At 31.0% G+C, this 17,782-nt stretch overlaps 2 protein-coding genes across 9 annotated transcripts; one reads left to right on the top strand and one right to left on the bottom strand.

Annotated features, from left to right (window-relative positions):
* The first annotated feature begins 308 nt into the window (after positions 1-308).
* On the top strand, positions 309-7,631 carry LOC141697427 (uncharacterized). 8 transcript variants are annotated; one of them, XM_074501812.1, is made up of 6 exons: positions 310-544; positions 1,787-1,867; positions 2,144-2,228; positions 6,043-6,104; positions 7,209-7,356; positions 7,448-7,631. In XM_074501812.1, exons 2-5 carry the CDS (start codon positions 1,798-1,800, stop codon positions 7,340-7,342), a joined length of 351 nt encoding a protein of 116 aa, XP_074357913.1. In that variant the 5' UTR covers positions 310-544; positions 1,787-1,797; the 3' UTR covers positions 7,343-7,356; positions 7,448-7,631. The 8 variants fall into 8 exon arrangements, 1 of the variants encoding a protein (XP_074357913.1); XR_012564711.1 differs by lacking the exon at positions 6,043-6,104 and having other exon boundaries at positions 309-544; positions 1,787-1,971; positions 2,083-2,228; XR_012564710.1 differs by lacking the exon at positions 6,043-6,104 and having other exon boundaries at positions 312-544.
* Positions 7,632-10,238: 2,607 nt separating this feature from the next.
* Positions 10,239-13,424, bottom strand: LOC141698305 (omega-3 fatty acid desaturase, endoplasmic reticulum-like). Its single transcript, XM_074502977.1, has 9 exons — positions 13,292-13,424; positions 12,244-12,580; positions 11,946-12,035; positions 11,795-11,861; positions 11,603-11,695; positions 11,317-11,502; positions 11,149-11,229; positions 10,908-11,045; positions 10,239-10,683 (listed from the first exon to the last, which is right to left on the bottom strand). Exons 2-9 carry the CDS (start codon positions 12,564-12,566, stop codon positions 10,495-10,497), a joined length of 1,167 nt encoding a protein of 388 aa, XP_074359078.1. The 5' UTR covers positions 12,567-12,580; positions 13,292-13,424; the 3' UTR covers positions 10,239-10,494.
* Positions 13,425-17,782: the final 4,358 nt, after the last annotated feature.

Genomic DNA, 17,782 nt, shown 5'->3' with positions numbered 1-17,782 from the left:
CTCCCAAATTCCTCCGTCAACAATACACTAGTAAAATATTAATTATTTACGTCGTCTATTTTACGTCACAATTAAGTAAGACCGACATATATACCACTTTTATACGTCGAATTATATGAAAGGCGATGTATATTAACCATTTATACATATTTTTAATGTCGGTTCAGTAAATCACCCACATATATGAATACCATATACGTCGGTTGATAAATGTTCGATGTATAAAATTTATTTTTACGCCGGATTTTTAAAACCCGAGGTATATGAAATGAATTTATAGGACGGACATTTTTATTAACCGATGTATTAAACCTTTATATTAAAATAAACATAACATTTTAATTTAGCCCTACTCGGCGCCGGCGGTTATATTCTCTCCCCGACTCTTGTAAAGCCAGACTATAATTAGGTTCATCAAATCCACAAGCCAGGCTATAATTGGGTCTGTGTTCCAATTCAATTGGATTAGTGGATTGACGGGGAAGGAAGGGAGTGAAGTTCTTGTTGTATCTGACCCAGCTATCTCCACCACGTTCAGTACAAGGTGAACGTCCCTCAAATTATAATTTTTGTAATCATACTATCACTCTACTGCTTCCGCTTTCTCTCATCTCTCTCTTCCTCCATATCCCAGGATTGTAATCGAAATTGTTTTATGTGTTTATGTAGATGTCTATATTTATTGACAAGTTGAAATCGTAATTGCTATGTATGTGTTGTTTTACATTGATTATGTGTGTTATATTCTTTTCTTTGAAGATAGTATATGAAAAGATTGATTTTTTATATGCCTAGAGTGTGAAAATTTGATGATTTTTATGGGTTTCTTGAATCTTGGCAAATAGATTTGTGATTAATATGTATGTGTTGTTTCAGATTGAATTTGTGTGTAATATTGTTTTCTTTAAAGATGGCATGTGAAACGTTTGAATCTTTATATGTATAGTGTGTGATAATTGGCGAATGTTCCATGGTTCTTGAATCTTTGCAAAAAATTGGATTAGTATTATGTTCTATGTGTTTCTCAAACAGGGTGTTATTTCAACAAATCTGATATATATGTACAGTCACTTGATTGCTTATTTGCATCTATTACAATTAGTAGTCGACTGTAGTGGATTGATTTCATTGTATTTATACACTTATCCAACTAACAAATATATTTCAATGGTTGAAAGGCCGTAAAATTGATGTAATGTATTGAAGATACATAACTAATAAATAAAATTTGTGCAAATACTTGAAATCATTTATATCCATAGTCATATTGTTATATGTTTTATGTGTTGTTTCACGTACAATAATGGTATATTAGATATTAGAAGCTTTATAAGTTAAAATTAGGTCTTTGTTTGACTTAGTTGTTGATATTTAATCAGCAAAATCGGGAGCCGGAAGCGTTCATTTTATTTTCTACATTGCTCTATATAAAGAGCTAATATAACAAACTGAAAGATAAGGATAAACCTTATCAAGAAACTGCTCCTAAAATTAATCAACAAGAAAAACACATCAACGACATCTAAAGGACTCGGTCAATGACCAATTATTTAGCAACGACCCAAGGCATATTTCTAACACTCCTCCTTGCCTTGGTAGTAGCTGTAGCACAAACCTAATTTGTCTCTTAAAACTTCAAATCTAGCTTTTGGAAGAGCCTTGGTGAATATATCTGCTGTCTGATCCTCACCCCTGCAATAAATCAATTTAACTTCACCGTTCATTTGTTCTTCTCACTGATGATACAATTTGATCTTGAAATGCTTTGACTTGCCATGAAAAACAGGATCATTCGAAATGTCAATTGTAGCTTGGTTGTCGACATTGATGGTTGTTGGTTCAGTTTGCTTCATGTGTAAATCTGCAAGTATTTTTCTAATCCAAATTGCTTGGTTCACAGTAGTATTAGCTGCTACATATTTTGCTTCCGCTGTACTTTGAGCTGTAACTTCTTGCTTCTTTGAGCTCCATGTAAAAACTCCAGAACCAAAACTGAAACAATAACTTGTTGTACTTTTCATTTCATCATCAGAACCTTCCAAATCACTATCCGAATAACCACTCAGTTTCGAATTTTTACAGGTTCTATATTTAATACCATAATCAGTAGTGCCTCTGATATATCTAACAATCCGTTTGGCAGCTTGGAAATGCACTTCGCTAGCACAATGTTGGAATCTTGAAAGCAGACTTACAGCAAACATTATATCTGGTCTGGTGGTTGTGAGGTACATCAAACACCCAATAAGACTCCTATACTGGTTCTCATTAACTTTTTTTGCTCCATCTTTAGTGCTGAATTTCTCCTTTTGATTTATTGGCGTGCTAGTGCTTTTGCAATTTTCCATATGAAGTTTTCTGAGTTTTTCCTTTGCGTACTTCTTTTGACTAATGAAAACTCCATCTTCATTTTGTTCCACCTCCATTCCCAGAAAGTAGGTCATTAAACCAAGATCTGTCATATCAAATGCTTTCATCATTTCTGTTTTGAACTCTTTTATTAACACCTCATTGTTTCCTGTTACGAGGAGATCATCAACATAAACAGAAACAACAAGTACATTAGCACCAAATTATTTCACATATAACGTAGGTTCACTTAAACTTTTAACAAAATCAAGATTGTGAAGAAATTCATTGATTTTGTTGTACCAGGCTTTAGGAGCCTGTTTAAGACCATACAGTGCCTTCTTCAACAAATAAACCTTCTCCTCCTGTCCTTTGACTTCAAATCCTTGTGGTTGCTCGACATATATTTCCTCCTTAATCTCTCCATTTAGGAAAGCTGATTTGATAGATCTTCCATCTTTGTTGTGCTGCCAAAGCAAGTAGCATTCTGATAGTATCCAAGCGAGCTACTGGAGCAAAGGTCTCTGAAAAATCAACTCCATGCACTTGATTGTATCCTTTCACAACTAATCTGGCTTTGTGTTTGTTTATAGAACCATCTGCATTAAGTTTGGTTCTATAGACCCATTTAACTCCAATGACTTTCTTGTGTAGAGGTTTATCCACCAACTCCCAAGTTTCATTCTTTTGAATCATTTTAAGCTCCTCTTTCATTGCTTCCATCCATATATTATCCTTTTCCGCTTCTTGAATTCTGCAGGCTCAAAAATAGCAATATTACTACTTGCATAAATATCAGATAAGGATCTTGTACCTCTCACAGGATAATCATCAATGTTGTCATTAAGATATGGTGAGATATCAGACAACCCTTGTACAGATTCTTCCCACTTCCATTGTCTATCTTCCATGAACTTAACATCTCTGCTTATAAGAAATTTTCCATTTTGTGGTTGAAAAATTCTATAAGCCTTGACATGATCGCTATATCCAATAAAAACACCTGCTTCAGCCTTTTTATCAAGTTTATCTCGCTTTTCTTATGGAACGTAAGAAAAACAGAGACAACCAAAAATCTTTATATCATGCATATCTGGTTTGAAACCATACCAAGCTTCGTACGGAGTTTTCTTCTGCAAAACACTAGTTGGCAGTTGTTAAGCAAATAAACAAAAGTATTGGCGGCCTCAACCCACAGCTTCTTTGGCAAATTCTTCTCGTGCAACATACATCTTGTCATTTCCATGATGCTTCGATTTTTTCTTTCACTTACACCATTCTGTTGTGGGCTGTGTGCTGCTGTAAATTGGTACTCAATACCTGCTTCTTCACAAAACTTGTCAAATGTTTTATTCGAATATTCTTTTCCATTATCCGACCTTATAATCTGCAACTCAGAATGACTTTGCTTTTCTACCCATGATTTAAATTTCCAAAATATACTAGGAACCTTAGACTTGTATTTAAAGAAATAAATCCAACAAAACCTTGTAAAATCATCAATAAATATAATATAATATCTATTACCATTTATTGATGAAGTTTTCTTAGGTCCTCCAACATCTGTATGAACAAGTTGCAGCTTGTGTTTTGCTCGCCACGTTGCTTGAGGAAATGGTTTCCGGACTTGCTTTCCATATTGACATGCCACACAATCAATAAATCTGTGTTCGATTGAGGGCATACCTTCCACCAAAATATGTTTCTGCATATATTGAAGGCCATCGTGATGAAAATGCCCAAGCCTTTTGATAGCATTGTCATTTATACTTGAGAAGGCTATTTGATCCTCCTCCATCAGATTTAAAACAAAGCTTTTTGCTCTCATTTTAATCTTAAAAATATCCTTGCCTTTTGAATCTTTAATCAAGCACCATTCGTCATAAAAAATTAATTTATAACCTTTTTCTATCAGCTGTCCAACACTAAGCAAATTTTGATCAATATTAGGCACATATAGAACATCAGTAATGTATTTCAAACCTGTTAAGCTTTCTACTGCAAGAGTTCCTTTTCCCTTGACTTAAATCAATTCTCCATTCCCAATCCTTACCTTGGAAATAATCGTCTTGTCCAATTCTTTGAAGATTCTTTCATCTTTACTCATGTGATTTGTGCAGCCACTGTCAATAAGCCAGGAATCACCGGAACTTTTACTTGTGGAAAAGCATGTTGCAACAAAAAGTTGTTCTTCTTCATATTGCTCAATAGAAGTTTTTGCCTCTAACATGTGTTTGAGACCGACAAATCCGCTCCATGTGCCCCATATTGCCGCATTTTCTGCATTTTAAATCAGGTCTCCACCAACATTTTGACTGTGGGTGGTTTGTTTTCTTGCAATTTGGGCAAGGTGGATAGCTCTCATCTTTGTTTTTGTTGTTGTCATGTATCCTTTTATTTTTCTTCTCAAAGTTTCTTTTGTATTTTCCTCCTGATGTTCCTGCCTTTGCTTTAAAAGCTCCCTCAACAGAATTCTCATTCCTCATCGTTCTCCTTTGTTCCTGTGTTTGCAATGCGTCCACTAGTTCTGCCAAGGATATGCTCGACAAATCTTTGGATTCTTCTAATGAAGAGATCTTAGACTCATATTTTTCTGGCAGAGTGACTAAATTTTTTTGCACAATACGTTCATCAGTAAAATCCTTACCAAGAAGTTTTACCTTGTTTGCTATGCCCAACAGCTTATCAGAATAGTCCTTGATGGTTTCGGTCTCCTTCATTTTCATCATCTCAAATTCTCTGATTAAGTTAAGCACCTGCATGCTTTTGGTTCTTTCATTCCCTTGGTATTCTTTCTTTAGATAGTCCCAGATCTCCTTGGCTGAAGTCAGGTTCATTATTCTTGTGAATATAGTGTTTGAAACACTAGAAAACAAGCAGGCTTTAGCTTTATGTTTCCTGGTCTTCTTATCTTTATGATTCTTCAGTTGAGCCATTGTGGGATTTTCTGGCAAAACCGGTATAGCGTAGTCCTCCTCCACAGCTTCCCAAAGATCCAAAGCTTCGAGATGGACTGTCATTTTAATTGACCAGGCCTGATAGTTTTCACCATCGAAAATTGGTGGAACAACATGTGAGAAAGTTTCCATGTTTAAGGGTTGTTATTTCTCTAGTTTTTTTTTTGTTTTTCTGTGTTTCTGGTTTTTGATTTAACTCACTTCACAGGTCCCTCAAGATAATTTGCTCTGATACCATTTTGTTGATATTTAATCAGCAAAATCAGGAGCTGGAAGCGTTCATTTTATTTTCTACATTGCTCTATATAAAGAGCTAATATAACAAACTGAAAGATAAGGATAAAACCTTATCAAGAAACTGTTCCTAAAATTAATCAACAAGAAAAGCACATCAACGACATCTAAAGGAGTCGGTCAATGACCAATTATTTAGCAACGACCTAAGGCATATTTCTAACATTAGTAATAAGAACTTGAATAGACACTGTTGATTTTATCTTTTGATATCTTTTCCTATAATGGTGGTGGTCTTTTAGATTTTTATTAGTCTTTTACAATAGGCGTAGACTCACAAATATATTGAGTAATAGTCTTTCCCAATAGGCGTAGACTTGCTATTTAATGAGTACTTAAATGATATTTTTTCGGTTTTTAAAGATATAATATTAATAGCTTCAATTTTTCTATATCACTCTAAACTCTTACAATTTGGGAGTAATCTGTGCTTATAACATAGTGAAGTCACTCGTGATCTAAAATGCTACAGTGGAGTCCTCTATCCTGTTCAAATTTGTCCAGGTAATTTTATTTGGGTTGCATTTCTAAGTAACTGGATATTTAATTTCCTTGATAAAAGTACACGACATGAGTTTTTTTTCATTATGTCCCAGTCATTGGCTTATTTTTATGTGAATGTTGATATATAAGTGATAACACTCGATATGCAGAGGTCTTGATTGGTAATCAGGAAATTTGTGAATATTGATTAGTTATAACAAACTATTGCAATGTCAGAGAGAACATTAGAAGGCTGCCTCCCTGCCTCCTACTAGTGCTTTAAAAGTAATACTAGTGCTGGGGTTTAGAAAGTAGCAGTTGTGTGTGAGATTAATTGCTACCTTAGAAGCTGATTTGGAATGGGCATAAAATGTGAAAATAGGTTGTAGTAGTGTTGTTAGTATACCTGAGAATTTGTGTTCTGACCACGGATATATAGGCAACTTTATTGATGTAAATTGGAACCCGGAGCCTCTGAAGATTTGCTTTTCAGCAGCGCTGTGCTGTTTCGAAATAAGAATTTGAAAGGGTTAAGAACTTACTTAGTTGCCGGTCAAAGAATAAGAATTGTTCATCCAGCTCTAAAATAAAAGTCTGCAAAATTTGAAAATTTTTATTGTTGATATGAAAGAGTTAAACCTGAATAGTGATAGAGAGTTCTGCAGTTCTGGAATTTTCAGATTTTATAGTCGATGTTGCATCAATATTTTGGAGACCTTAAATTCAAAACTAGATGACAGGCAAAGAATCAAGTCTTTTGAATTATGTTTACAGAATGTGCCTGTAGAATATGGTTACCCCCAGATATGTACAATTTGAGATACAAATAATTTGGTGCAGCTGATTCAAGCTGTTCGAAATCTGCAACTTCAAATTTATACCAAAATATAATATATACCATACTGTACAGTGGTTTTAGGATATGTTGGAGTCCTGAATGTCTAGTTTACTGAGGAGAAATTTAAGGTCTTCTTTTCTTATTGATTTTACTTAAACAAATTCTCTTTATTTTTACCTAGTATGTATGTGCTCTTGTAGTTTATCTACTAAAAAGTTATCAGCGCATTAACGTTGTGTTCTAACTTCTAAGTAATATATCAATGAAAGTTGTTTACTTATTGGCAGCAAGAGAACAGCAAGCATGGAAAATGAATATGCTAATAATGACCGGAAGTCCCAAACTCGGAAATTTAAGTGTTAATGATCAGATGAGGGCTTTAAAGTCAAGAATCAACATCCCTGCTGAGAACAGCTCTTGAATATATGATATTAGGTATACCACAAGTTTTAAGTTAAGGAAAACTTTAATTTTAAGTTTAAATATAATTGTCCTGCTAACAAATCTGAACACACAAATTTTGCAGGAGTGATACCAAGAAGGACAATCATCGGATCCGATCTTAGCTTGTAGCAGTATTAGCATGGTGTATGACATGTGGTACAATTATAAATGATTAGATTAAAAATTGTGAACATTGTGGATGTATTTTCAAGTGTATTGATCATAATTTTTTAGATTTTGTAATGATAATTATTTTATTTAATCAATGTTGTGTTTAGATAATTTTTGGTTCGTGTAAGTTTTGGTTGTAAAAATATTAGTTCTAGCAGGTATTATGTTTGCATATAATACCTCTATTGGGTTTAAAGTTATTGGGTTTAAAGTAGTGTTCTGAAAAGCGCAAATCGGTCCTAAGCGGCGGGATGACCTTCTAGCGCTTAAGCGGTTAAGTGGAATTTTAAGCGGGTTTATAAGCGGATAAATAATTTTTTTTTTAAATTTTATATATAATAATAATAATATGTGTAATACTAAAATAATGAAAATAAATAAAGTATCAAGAATATAAACATAATTTTTTCTTAAAAACTTATATATTTTTATTTTTTAATCAAGATCATTATTTTATTAAAATAAATATTAATATTTAAAATTAAAAATTAAAAATTTGACAAGTCAAAATCGGTTTGACCGGTTAATCCGCTTAATAACCGTTTAATCCGTTTATAAGGCCGCTTAATCTTTAAAAATGCTTAATTATCCGATTAGTATAAAATTGAAGCGCTTAATGGTCCGATTCTGCTTAAACGGCCGCTTAGGCGGCCGCTTAATGCGCTTTTCAGAACACTAGTTTAAAGAGAGACAAATATTTTGTTTGCATATGGTACCGATTTAAAGAGATACAGAGGAAAAAAAATTCTTTTCTAAGATATATATGATATATGGAGGTTGTCAAAAGTTGATGTATAAGCATTAGGTATATACGTACCGCCGACGTAAAAGGAAAACAATATATGTCGGAGATAGGCTTTTTGCGTCGGATGTTTGGCTTTTATACGTTCGAATTTTGCAGCTCATATACATCTGTTTTTTGTGTTTTTTACGTCGGCTTAAGAACCAATATATATTATTCATATACGTCGCCCTTTTATCTAACGTAAAAGATCTACTACTATATATTCCCCCTCTGTACGTCACAATTTAGCCGATGTATATAAACTATTTAATCGACGTAAAATATCATTTTTGTATTAGTATGGGTCTACTATTATTAGTTAAGTTTAGTCAATCAAACAATGACACATGATATTTGAGAACCATATCAATTTGTCAAGGACTCTAGATTTTTTTTATGAGTAATGAGTATTGAGGATTATTTTAACTTCTTAAATGTTTTGTAATTTTGTGTTTTACATTTTGAAATTTTATACAATACAAATTACTTCTTCATTATTTTAGAAAAATTGCTCTCTCAAAAATTAAGATTGAATCATCTTGTTCTTTAAATTATCGTCTTCCAAAATGGATTAAAAATATTAAGCCTAGTATTCTATAAATTATGTTAGGCTTATATGTTTTACGATTAATTATATGTTCTTTTAACAAATACTCAATGAATTATGTTAGATTTATATGTTTTATAATTGAATATCAGTTTTTCTGATAAATATAAGGCATGAATAAAAATGATAAATATCAAGCATGAATAAAAATCGAAATCAGAAGTTAGGCAGACAAGATATAAGTGATTTACAAGTGTTGTAATCACCAACCTCCTATGCAAAAAATCACGGTCACACAAATAATATGTGAATGGGGTAGGTATTTCTAAAAGTAATATTTTAGGAAAGTAAGATCCCCGAGAATTTCTTTCATAACCGCAGAGTGGTGTTGCTTAACGTGTGTTCCGATCAATTATACAGGTAACCAGTACAAAAAGCCTTAAAGGCACGCCAGGTATTAACTTCATAATCAGCTACTCATGTCATAAGGTTTCAGAACTACTTACTAGATTTCACCTTTAAAGCTGGAGGCCCTCTGTAAATTTTGCATGCACATCCAGAAGTGTCTCAGTGCTTTTCTGTTGCTTGCATTTATTTGGGTTTATGCAATTATTTTAGGAAAATTGCTTTGCGCCATAATAGCAGATATTTTGCTAGGGGAGCATTTCATTACTAAGTTTAACGTAAGTTTTTTTATAACATACAAAGGAAAGCGGAACTGCTGATAGATATGAAATACGCAATTAAAGAACTTTAAAGTTTCAAATTTTAAAAAATCGTGTTCATATACATACATTTAACTAGCCACTAGCGCCTGATAAATCAGATTGACCTACATATATTATATGTACATGACTAGCCACTACGACCTGATGAATCAAATTGGCCAAGAACTCCTGTGGCTCAATATCGGTCCGGTAGCAGTAAATGAAATCTGCAACTGTGAGTGGAAATTAGTGCATTCCCAACTTAAAGTTCTAGTTATGGTTAAAAATTGTTATATTGCCTTTTTTCTCTTGAAACATTGCAGCTTTAAGATGGTTTAATATTTGTCTACTTTAATGAACTTAATATTTGTATTCATTAAAGAACTTGAAATTTCTTGAACAATAAAACAAAACAGAAGAACTTGAAATTTGAGAGGATACATTGTAATATTTAGAATGATAGATACAAACATTATTAAAGTGAAAATATCATCTATCGTCTGGGATCTTGCATTCTGATTCTCCTTGTTATATAAGCAGTGATTTCAAATCCAGAGGCTAATCGTCCTTTGGCAACTTTAGGTACAATGAGTTTGGTTTTCGGGGTGATAACGGAAAAGTTGAGAGATAAGTTACCCTTAATACTACTTTGTAAACTTAGACATAGATTAATAGTATATGTTATTGCTTATTTTTTCAATCTCTGGTGATATCTTAAACAAGCCAATAAATTGACGTTCGTAGTAGAAGTATACATGATACAAGGTGCAATATCCACTGCAGTTTAATAGTATTAACTGCAGCAGTCCTAGTACTTTCCTCCTTTTTAGTTGGAGAAATAATAACTGCAAGAGCAAAATAACTTCTTCAAAATCTGAAAAATAAGAAAACTCAAGTACTAGATCAATATCTCTCTGGAATCACTTCAACTTGTGGAAAAATACGTTAAGAGTAGGGTCTTTTTGATAGAACACAACTTCTCCGGCATCACTAACATAGTGGTCTTGTTGTATGCTTTTCAGTAGATCCTTAACCAAGTGAACTGGAAATACCCCTGATTTTTTTGGCTCCCGGTAATATTTTCCAAGCACCGACTTAGCTGCTCTCGTCTGAAAATCAGTATATAACAGCCAATAAAATTTATAGGGCGTTCAAAATTTAATCCCTAGCATCATAGTCTATCTATCAGAAATCGGCCTTTACTTGATAATAAAAAAGTCGAATGTTCAAGGTTCGCGAAAGGTGTGCTCAAAGGTATCGAGGTGAGGAGTGAGGACCACTGTCAAAATCATGTTATCCTATCAATAAAAACAAAAAAGGGAAGGAATTGTACCGCTTCTATTAGGTGGTAATGTGGGATCTGAGGGAAGAGATGATGTATAACATGTGTGCCAATGTCATGGTGGATATTGTTAATCCATCCATAATCACGATCAATTGTAGTTAATCCTCCTCTTAAATAACTCCATTCCTGTAAATCTTTTAGTTAGCATCTTGAATTCAATTTGCATCATGAGAATTACTGTTTCTTAAAAAAAATCTGAAGAGCAAAAATCAAAAATCAAATTTAGTACCTTGCCACGGTACCATGGGAGCTTCTTGTCATAGCCATGGTGATGCAAATAAGTGACACCATCAATCCACATTACAAAAATCTGTCAGTAAAGCATATATTAGTCATATAAAAAACAAATTTGATTACTTCAAATTCTTATGATTTTGTAAGGAATCAGATGACTGACAATGTAGGGAACACCATAAAGTTTGAGAATCTGGAGTGAACCAAATATATTAGCCATGTAGCCAAGGAAAGCTAGCATTGCAGTCCAACACAACGTGGACGTTACCACCAAATTCCTCTCGCTCGGGTGAAATATATCACTGTATGGGTTGAAATGTGAACCTTTTTTCCCTGGACTTCTGCTGATCTGTTATTTATGCAAATTATACGTGGAAATTATGAGCTTTATTGTTCTAATAAATTAGAGACATATATTAGCTTCTATCAAAACAAATATGATTTCTCACCAGATATAAAGGATATGCAAAAATGGGAAAAGGAATTTTGAATCTCAGAAGTTTAATGTGGACCGGCAGACTTTTGTATATCTTTTCTGGTAGCTGAAACCATGATAAAAAAAATATTGATGCACATTTTATTATAACGAACTGTGAAAAAACAATTTTTGAGTAATGTGTATGAAAGTGAAGAAATATTACAGGAACCCAAGATTCATCCTTCTCAATATTTCCATGATTCTGATGGTGAGTTCTGTGGCTGATTCTCCTGCAGGAACTCACCCTTGTAAGATTTTACAAAATTACGTAATATCAAAAGTTTCTAATTACAAGTTTAGATTGATTAACATACCATCCATGGTATGGCACAAGAATTGAAGAATGCAATATATGTCCAAATATGCTATTCAATCTTGGGTTATCAGAGAAGCTTCCATGTCCACTGTGACATCAAGAACCAGATACAAGTCAACTCACTCTATAGAAATAGTTAAAATACACATGTACATATATTGTTTATGTATATTGGATGACCTTTATTGGTTCATTGTTGTAAAAAATATAATACTCACATATCTTGGAAACCAAGCAATAGCATGTGCATATGTGCAAAAAAATTAAATCAAATGGAAAAACAGGACAAAATTTACCAATCATGACCAAGAACAAAGATTGCCCAAAACATGGTCCCCTGAGCTAGCCAATAAAAAGGCCAGAAAGCCCAATTGTCGAAGTGCAATCCCATCATCAGCAATACAAAAATAACAACAAAATCCCTCATGACATAACTAATAGACCTCCAAGGATTCTTAACCCAACAATGTCTGGGAATGGCAGCTCTGATGTCGGCTAGCTTAAACGGAGGAGGAGCACTTGGGTCAAACTCTTCACCACCCACACTATCGTAATCAAATCCATTGTTAATGGTCTGATCTCTCTCAACCTTGTCTTGATGCACCGAATGAACTGCCATTTGAACTCGTTACACTGAGAAAAAAACATGGAGGGCTTAGTGATATTTATAGAGGCACAGAAGTACTGTAAGACAGTAACTAACATTCCAGTAAATCAAAACTCTTAGTAACATTTTTTTGCGGGATGAAAAGACTTGTCAGGTAGTAACATTAGGTACGACATTACACAGACAGCAGGGTCGGACTCCTTTTAATTTGGAATTACTGTAAAACATCTTAGCTAGCTACTCGTCAGAGCAGTAATTAGCATTCTTAAAGACCTGTTTTAGGACCACCAGTATTCGTACATTGTGTCATTTTGTGAATTGTGAATGATAATCACAATTTTTCTTCAAGATTAGTTTTTTACTAGAGTATATTATACAAACAAATTATAAAGACCTGTTCATTTCACACGCCAAGTGCTTTACTGTAAAAGTTTTTGATCAATAGGTCAAAGAACATCAAACCCTGTTTTCGATTTAAAATTATTTTAGTTTGAGTTTCTAGGCATCACAATCACAACAAAGTAAACACACCCATTACATCATATTCTGTACTTGAAAAATGTACGTAGATCTTAAATCCATTTACGTAGAAATCAACGCACATCATCACAACAAAGCATGTTAAGAGAACAAAGAATTGGAAAACAAAATTCAATAAGATAGGTAGGTCAAGAATCTTCTGGTACCCAGACACGCATTTGAAATATTAAAAAGAACTGTAGGGTATGGTGTTTTACCTTTTAGGCCAATATAAGCATTGATCTCATACCTGGGTTCTTCGGATCATAATCAATATTGTTTCATAGTATGGGGATATATGAAATCTAAAATACCGGTGTTCAATTTCGGGACGTAGAGTATCTATATCTAATACTCTTTATTAATAAACCAAATAATGTATAATTTGATATTAAAAGTATCAAAATATTAAATTTGGTACTTACATGGTATAAAAGTTGATTTCTATTTTCAATAAACTTTGTTTTTAATACAAATAGATTTATATTTTGTGTAAATTTTATTTTCTTTTTAGTTAGTGTTGATCCAATCATCTATTTACTTTATAAAATAAAAATATTTTTTAAATGATTTGTAAATTATATTAAAAATTTATTAAGTTACGTTAAATTAAGTAAAATAACTTATATTTATTTATAATTTTAAAAAAATTACAAACTACTAATTAAATTACTAACATGAATTGACTTATATTCTCTGTAAACTTTATTGATTTATACATTATATTAAAAATTTATTAAGTTACGTTAAATTAAGTAAAATAACATATATTTATTTTTATTTTGAAAAACTACTAACTACAAAACTATTAACACGAATTGACTTCTAATCTATGTAAACTTTATTTTCTATAATATTATTTTTTAAAAAATTAAGTAATAGCAAAATGACTTTAGTAACATTTACTGACTTTTACACCGAAAATTATTGATTTAACGATCGTATTTGTTACTCTCCCTCACAACGTTTATTTACTTTAAATTTAAAAATATATTTTAACAATAACACATTTATGGGCTGTATTTAGATTATATTAAGTAATATTAATTAAGTTTAATAACATCTATTAACTTTTAATTTATAAATTAATTTTTATCAATAATTAAGTAATATTAAATAAACTATATTGAAAAAGCTAATTATCAAATTATATTAATTAATATTAAATTATTTAAAAAACAAATACTTGGTTCATAAGACAGAGATACAATTCGTTTCACAAAAAAAAACTAATATGTCATATTTCTATATCAAGTAAAACAATGCAAAATTAGAATTATAGTGGAAAATTTCATAACTGATTCGATTCTTTTTAACCACATAATAATTATCAAATTATATTAATTAATATTAAATTATCTAAAAAACAAATACTTAGTTCATAATACAGAGATACAATTCGTTTCACAAAAAAAAAACTAATATGTTAGATTTCTATATCAAGTAAAATAATGCAAAGTTAGAATTATAGTGGAAAATTTTATAACTGATTCGATTCTTTTTAACCACATAACTATTTTTTTCAAGTACCAATTTAATATTGATATTAATATATTTTAATTTTAATTCGTGTTTTGCACGGATTATGAATAATTCTGTACAAATATCAATTTGATGTTTTTAGTCTCGGACACGTGTGTCGCACGGGTTATCAATATTAATAAGAAAACCATGTTTAGATCCTAAATCTTGGTACGCACTAGAAAATTGTACAACTATTTTTAAAATTTTATGTAATAAAATCTTAACTGACAAAAATTAACTTTTACTCTCTGTAAATTTTATTTCCCTTCGATTTTTATTTGTTGCTGAACATCCATGCGTCGGGTTTACTTTAAAATAATTATATTAGTAAGTTAACATGTCAGATTTATATAAGTAAATAATTAGGTGCATAACTAAAACTATAAGTTGAAATTTTAGAGTTACACTTAAATTCGATTTTTTTAACTACATATTTTAATAGTATTTTATATATTATATTTAGATCTATATTTTGCACAAATTATGAATTTCAGTTTTATACAAATAATAATGCGATACTAATATTTTTAATTTCGGACCCGTGCTTGGCACGGGTTACCAACTAGTAACAAGGTAATACTTAGGGCCTGTTTGGCAATATACTTATAAGCCACTTATGGCTTATAAGCCCGTAAAAACTTATCGACGAGTGTTTGTCGACCCAACTTATAAGCTGAATTTACAACTTATAAAATGATAAGTTGAAAGTTGGCAGTGACGTACTTTTTTCCAACTTATTTTCATTTTTTCACTTTTTTCTAAAGTTTTGATTTTAAAATATAAATTTTTAAATATTTTCTAATTTAAGATTCATGAACTAAGATAATTGTATTTAATAATTATTTGTTTTAATTCATTTAAGTAAAAAAACTTCTAACTTATAAGTAATTTTTTCCAAACACTTATAGATCTTATAAATATTTATCAACTTATCACTTATTTCGCACTTAATCATTTTAAATCATAAGTTACTTATTTTAAGATTTCCCAAACGGACAATTAAGTTTATTATGGATCGTGCACTAAATCTAGGTCTAATCAACTCACGTGATTTTTTTTTATTTTTCATCATAAATCTCCTAATTATACAAACCTTTACACTATTATTCGTTTTCTTATTTTGTGGTACCCATGTCAATATATATCATATAAAATATTGTAAACATATTCGTTATACACGTATATCATATAAAATATTGTCAACATATTCGGTATACACGTATAAAACATTATCTCCGGAGAATATAAAGTACGCATCCTCGTTCAAAAGAATGAAGAGGTTTTATTTTATTTTATGAGACTTATGAGTTAGTAAAAACATAAAATGAAAATAATTATGTTTATTAATTATAATATTAATTTTATCAAATAAAATTAGGAAAAAGGTTAGTTTTAGAAAGTATATCTTATTAAATTCTGACTTCAAGTTCAAGCTAATTTTTTAACATTAAATTAATTTTGAACTTATTAGATAAAAAGACAATTTTAATTATAAGTCAGAAACCCCGGGTTTGAACCCAGCAAAGAGCCTCATAGAGTCCCTCGACGGGAAAGAAGAAAAAACTGAAAAATGTTAGAATCGCACAATGTGGTACAATTTTTTTCATAAAATAGCATGCAGTAGGTTTTGATTTGAAATAATAACTGGATTTATATAAACAGCACAAATTGAAGTATTTTAACTTACTTATTGCATTATTTTGGTTTTTTTGACTAATTTTGCCTAGAGTACTATTGAAAAAGAAAAACATTAGATAATCTCAATGGGTTCCCAAAATCGTTTCCCAACTTAATCTATATATTCTTAAAGCGTATTTCTTGAAAATGGGTAATTTTTTTTAACCATAACTCATATTAAATATAAAATCACTAGATCCGTGGATATATCCACAAAATTTACTCAATGGGTAAATAAATTTACCCATGACCCATATTAAGTATAAAATCTATATATCCATGGATATATCCATATAAGTTTACCCATTTTTTTACCCATCAAAACACTAAACATGGAAAAATTTTGAATTTTAAAATTTAAACATCTTATCTAAGGAAAAATTTGCATGATTTTTTCACATCTGTTACAACACTAATTCAATGATAATTATTGATTTTCTTTTTTTCTCTCATTCTTTATTTACACATTCAATTGTTTTTTTTCAAATTTTCTTAATTATCTCATATCCAATTAAATTACCCAATTAATATTATATGTGTGCTACTCAAAATCCACAATTTTAGCCACGAATACGATAAAACTATCTATTCAAATATATCTACCTTCAAAACCACTATTTCAAATTACATCAGACATTTATCTCTCTCATTTTTCTATTTTCAATTTTTTTTCTTTTTATTCGACTTTTTACTCTCTTTTTTTTTGTAATTTTAGTATAATTTTTTGTATTGATTTGATATGTCATCTCTTTTACTCTTTCTTTTTTATAATTTTAGTATTATTTTTTTTATTGATTTGGTATGTTTATATAAATATTCTTAATCTACATTTATAAGTTGAAATTCAAAAAGCAAGCTATCTATGGAAAAAGATTTTATACTAATCAATCATGCATGATTTGCTCCTTTATTTGTTATATTTTTAAATTTTGAATTTCATACTAATCTATTGAAACTATCACTCCTTGATTTGTAGATTGAGTTAAATTATTGATATATATATATATATATATACACGTCTGTTATTCTTCTTCTCTCAAATTTCAAATCTCAGAATCTCATTTTCACTCTTTCTTTTTGCAGGTTACATGTAGATTTTAATTGAGTTTCATTTGCTAATGAACAAACAGGTTAGTACATCATAGTTCTTTTTTTCTTTTTTTCTTTTAATTCGTCTCTGCACTCCTTTTTTATGTAATTTTAGTGTTGTTTTTTGTATTGATAATATGTTTGTACTATTTCCAAGCATTGTTGGGTTAAGAATCCTTGGAGGTCTGTTAGTTATGTCATGAGATATTTTGTTGTTATTTTGGTATTGCCGATGATGGCATTGCACTTGCACAATTGGGATTTCTGGCCTTTTTTATTGCCTAGCTCAGGGGACCATGTTCCGGGAAATCTTTGTTCTTGGCCATGATTGGTAAATTTTGTCCTGTTTTTTCATTTGTTTTAACTATTTTTATAGAGTGAGTTGACTTGTATCTGGTTCTTGATGTCACAGTGGACAT

This window comes from Apium graveolens, chromosome 11 (assembly GCF_009905375.1).
Source record: "Apium graveolens cultivar Ventura chromosome 11, ASM990537v1, whole genome shotgun sequence".
NCBI classification, from domain to species: domain Eukaryota; kingdom Viridiplantae; phylum Streptophyta; class Magnoliopsida; order Apiales; family Apiaceae; genus Apium; species Apium graveolens.
Note: the sequence above shows the minus strand (reverse complement) of the source record. Positions and strands in the feature narration are given on the sequence as shown.